Here is a 4507-nt window from a genome sequence, read left to right as displayed (position 1 = left end):
AAAAAAAAAAAAAAAAAAAAAGAATATCTATTAAATGCAGTCATTTTAAACAAAGAACCAAACATAAACAAACGAAAAATAAAGGAATCCATCTTAATTGAACAAAACAACCCTACACTAAACCAACACCCCGGGGTGACAAGATACCTCTTCCAAATCTTGCAACAGTATCCGGTCATGTGACGTCTTTCTTTAATACATATCCTTGTCAGTGTAAATTACTTGTACCTGATGATGACAAAACCTTGTACATTTCCTGTTATGTTAAACTTATATTAAAAGTTTTTTCTTCATTACCCATTCAAGCTGTCTCCAAGCGTTACTAAGCAAGCTTGATGTTCACATAGGAGGTTCTAGAGATTATGAATGCTTTAAAATGAAAATAAGTATAAGTTATCCCTATCATGAAACTACTTTAATTTTAACAAATCTGATTTTTTTTATAAAACATACTGTACATGTCTACTAAAAGATTGCCAATTTTCATAAAGGTACTCGTAGTAAATTTAGAATTACAGTAATCGTTAATTCTCCAGCACGGGTTCGGTCCATTGCGCGAGCATTACTGCTAATGGCCGATATGATACGCGCACTTTTAGGCTTACAGGTGAGTAAAGACCATAAAACCAGTCTAGAAGAAATAAATTACCGATAAAAGGCTTAAATGAAACAAACGGAAAGTGGAAAGTAATGAAGTTTACAAATTATCGAAAACATACGTAGTTAAGATGATTATTATCTATTCTGAAATTTACCATCGCGACGTTTATAATTGCACCCTCGAGATAGTTCGATGTACCGTTACACTTGTAGTTGTGGCTTGCATTATTTTAAAGCACGATTCAAGCGTCCGTGTGAAAAAATATATATTCATTTTCACAGTGTGCAACCAATTCATATTATAGCGTATCGCTGACAGTACAACCGTAATAATAATAATCATAAAATAAAGTGATACGTATCTCAAAAATTATACGTATTCTATGCAGATACGGTACCTATCTGGAACCCTGTACACACAATTTCTAATCATTACTATTACAAACTGACGCGCCCCCTATAAACAACAGACGTCTAAATTAAAATGTTAAATAGTTTACAGCAATATAATGAATTACAAATATTTTAAAATTTGAATGTGAATTTATTCATTCAACTTCTTTTGTTTGTGTTTTTGTTGTTTTCAGTTTAGTTTAGATTCCATTTTTTCCTACTAAAAGTATTTGTTGGATGGATTAGATATGCCATCCATACACGTGGATCTAGTGTGTTCTGTCACTCCAGATATTTGTATGTTTTTTTTTGTTTTGTTTTTTGGTGAAGTAAGAAAACTTAGTTTTTTAAACTTACGATTGAGGTAAAGTAATTGGATTGGTGATATTATGTTTAAAATAGTGCAAAACATTAAGTTTTAAATAACTTGTTCAAACTTAAAATGTTATCCCTCCGGTTATTTTTTTGCTATAAAAATATAAGTGCCTTTGAAAAAGTAAGGTAAACAGTAAATATAGTTTTTAGGATTTTCTCTAAGTAAGAATGCTTCATTTATTCATTAGACATTTCATGAGTTTTGTGTCATATTGCTAAAGTTAGCGTGTAGTGTATATGTAAAGAAATATTAAACATTGACTTAATTTTAAACATAGAAGTCTTGTGGGGGGGGGACTAAACAGTAACATCAAGTGTTGTTTACACGACTTGAAGTCTTGTTGGGGGGGGACTAAACAGTAACATCAAGTGTTGTTTACACGACTTGAAGTCTTGTGGGGGGGGGGACTAAACAGTAACATCAAGTGTTGTTTACACGACTTGAAGTCTTGTTGGGGGGGGGGGACTACACATTAACATCAAGTGTTGTTTACATGACTTGTTGAAATAAGCTTTCTTTACACCTCTTTCCCTACATTTCCAAAACCTGTACAGTAATCTAGTTTTATTTTTATAGCCATTGTGATAGAAACCAGTTAATTAACATGGTTTTTATCACACGTAACAGTATCTCTAACCTCTCTTGTTCCAGGCCAAGTTAGGTGTGGTAACATTATAACCTAGACTGTGACATCCCAAAGATATCTTATTAAACCTAAAAAGATAAAGTATGAAATACAAAGCTCTTTATTATTATTATTATTATTATTGTTATTATTAGTTTAACTGCAGTTATTTTGTAACATCACAGAAGTTCTTTATGAAGGATTCAGTAACTAGAAGTAGCTGGACACAAGTTTGTAGTAGCTGTCTTGATACGGTCATAATTATTGTTTAGGTTTAACTTGTTATTATTTATCAGTTTACTAAATAAAAGTGGGATGCAGATTAAATAGAACAACAAAAGGAAACAGGTTTCTGCTTTGTTTTGAAGTACCATTACAGTTCTAATGATGCTTCTATTAAACTCTGTTTAGACATCCCACGTCATGTTGCTCAATGGCAGAGATCATGTCAGTTCTCTTCTTCAACACAATGAGGTACAAAGTGACTGAACCTAGGGATGCTTCAAATGACCGGTTTGTTCTTTCTAAGGTGAGGCTTACTTTAACCACCTCCTTTTCATGTCTAAGAAGTTTATTAACTGAACATTTTAAAAATTTCTCCTTTTTGGAGATGTATTGCACCATTAACAAATTTATTCACATTTTAAAATGCCCGATAAAATAATCTGAGCAGTGGTAATGTGTGCCAGGTGTAAATTTTAACTATTTTATTTGGACATGTGTATGTATAACTTTAAGTTATAAATATTCATTAATAAAACAAATATTGAATGTGGTATAAAGTTTTTTTCTTTATATTAAGAAATGATTGTTATTCTGACAGCTGTTATTACTTGTTCTTTTAGGGCCATGCTGCACCTATACTCTATGCTGCATGGGCTGAAGCTGGACTCTTTCCAGTAGATGATCTGCTAAATCTAAGAAAAATTGACTCTGATCTTGAGGGCCACCCCACTCCTGTAAGTCAAATGGATAGTTTCTAGTAAGGTATAGACTCCTTACAAGTTTGAAATACTGGTTAGATGAGGCTGAATTAGTGTAACCACATGGACATGTGGTTTAATATTTAGCTAGCATGGAAATACTGAACAATTAAGTTTGAAATACTGGTTAGATGAGACTGAATTAGTGTAACCACACGGACACGTGGTTTAATATTTAGCTAGCATGGAAATACTGAACAATTAAGTTTGAAATACTGGTTAGATGAGACTGAATTAGCGTAACCACACGGACATGTGGTTTAATATTTAGCTAGCATGGAAATACTGAACAATTAAGTTTGAAATACTGGTTAGATGAGACTGAATTAGTGTAACCACACGGACACGTGGTTTAATATTTAGCTAGCATGGAAATACTGAACAATTAAGTTTGAAATACTGGTTAGATGAGGCTGAATTAGTGTAACCACACGGACATGTGGTTTAATATTTAGCTAGCATGGAAATACTGAACAATTAAGTTTAATTCAGTCTCATCTAACCAGTATTTCAGTGTAGATTTAGGTAACCACATGGACACGTGGTTTAATATTTAGCTAGCAATTAAGTTTGAAATACTGGTTAGATGAGGCTGAATTGACATAGATTTAGAATTGGGTAATTAATGGTTTAATATTTAGCTAGCATAGAAATATTGGACTGGTATATAGCTATATGTTGAGACTGAGAACTGGACAACCACCCAGATGTAGGGATGAACATTGAATTTGGGCAGAGTGAGAACTGGATGATTGGCTAGATGTATGGCTGAATGTTGAGCTGGGGCAGCTCAAGAACTGATTAAGTAAACTTTAATTACTGAATCTATTTTTTGAGGAAGTTTGCAAACATTTTTATTGACTAATCATTAGAGGTTGCACTTGTTTCTGTTTTCCCTGTTTTTAAAGAATACTTTTTTTTTCTTTTCAGAAACTGAATTTTGTTGATGTTGCTACAGGTTCTTTAGGTCAAGGCCTTAGCTGTGCTGCTGGTATGGCTTACACTGGCAAATACTTTGACAAAGCTAGGTGTGTGTTCACATATCTATATACATGTTGAGGTTTGTCACAGAATGTACTTTCTACTAAGGTTCAGTGAAATAGATACATAGAAACATTCATAATTTTGTTTGTTTGCTTTTTAACATTGACTGGATAACCATTATTTTCAGCCCCTCCATACATTTGAAAATGATATTACTTGTTCAGTATTTTAACTGTTTCTATGTTCAGAGAGATATCTGAAAGTGTGTTTGTGTTATAGCCTTCCTATACTTATTCAGTATTGTAACTGTTTCTATGTTTGGAATGATTAGTTACATCTGAAAGAGTGTTTGTGTTATAGCCTTCCTAAGTACTATGAACTGTTTCTATGTTCGGAGAGATTAGTTACATCTGAAAGAGTGTTTGTGTTATAGTCTTCCCAAGTACTATGGGACTGAAGACTTTTTTTATTAAACAGTTTTTGTATAATTTGATTAAAACAATTTAAAAAAGTTGTTTAGATATTGTGTGTGTGTGTATATGTGTG

The 4507-nt window shown here is 32.7% G+C and overlaps 1 protein-coding gene across 2 annotated transcripts in view; it reads left to right on the top strand.

Annotated features, from left to right (window-relative positions):
* LOC106474077 (transketolase-like) overlaps positions 1-4507 on the top strand; it is a 23710-nt gene that overhangs the window by 10709 nt on the left and 8494 nt on the right. For both annotated transcript variants that reach the window (XM_013934765.2, XM_013934764.2), the window contains exons 2-4: positions 2406-2523; positions 2840-2953; positions 3908-4005. In XM_013934765.2, coding sequence (XP_013790219.1) covers positions 2406-2523; positions 2840-2953; positions 3908-4005 — 330 coding nt within the window. The remainder of the gene's footprint in view (positions 1-2405; positions 2524-2839; positions 2954-3907; positions 4006-4507) is intronic.

This window comes from Limulus polyphemus, unplaced genomic scaffold (assembly GCF_000517525.1).
Source record: "Limulus polyphemus unplaced genomic scaffold, Limulus_polyphemus-2.1.2 Scaffold6798, whole genome shotgun sequence".
In the NCBI taxonomy this organism is placed as follows: domain Eukaryota; kingdom Metazoa; phylum Arthropoda; class Merostomata; order Xiphosura; family Limulidae; genus Limulus; species Limulus polyphemus.
This window is presented reverse-complemented; position numbering and strand designations above follow the sequence as displayed.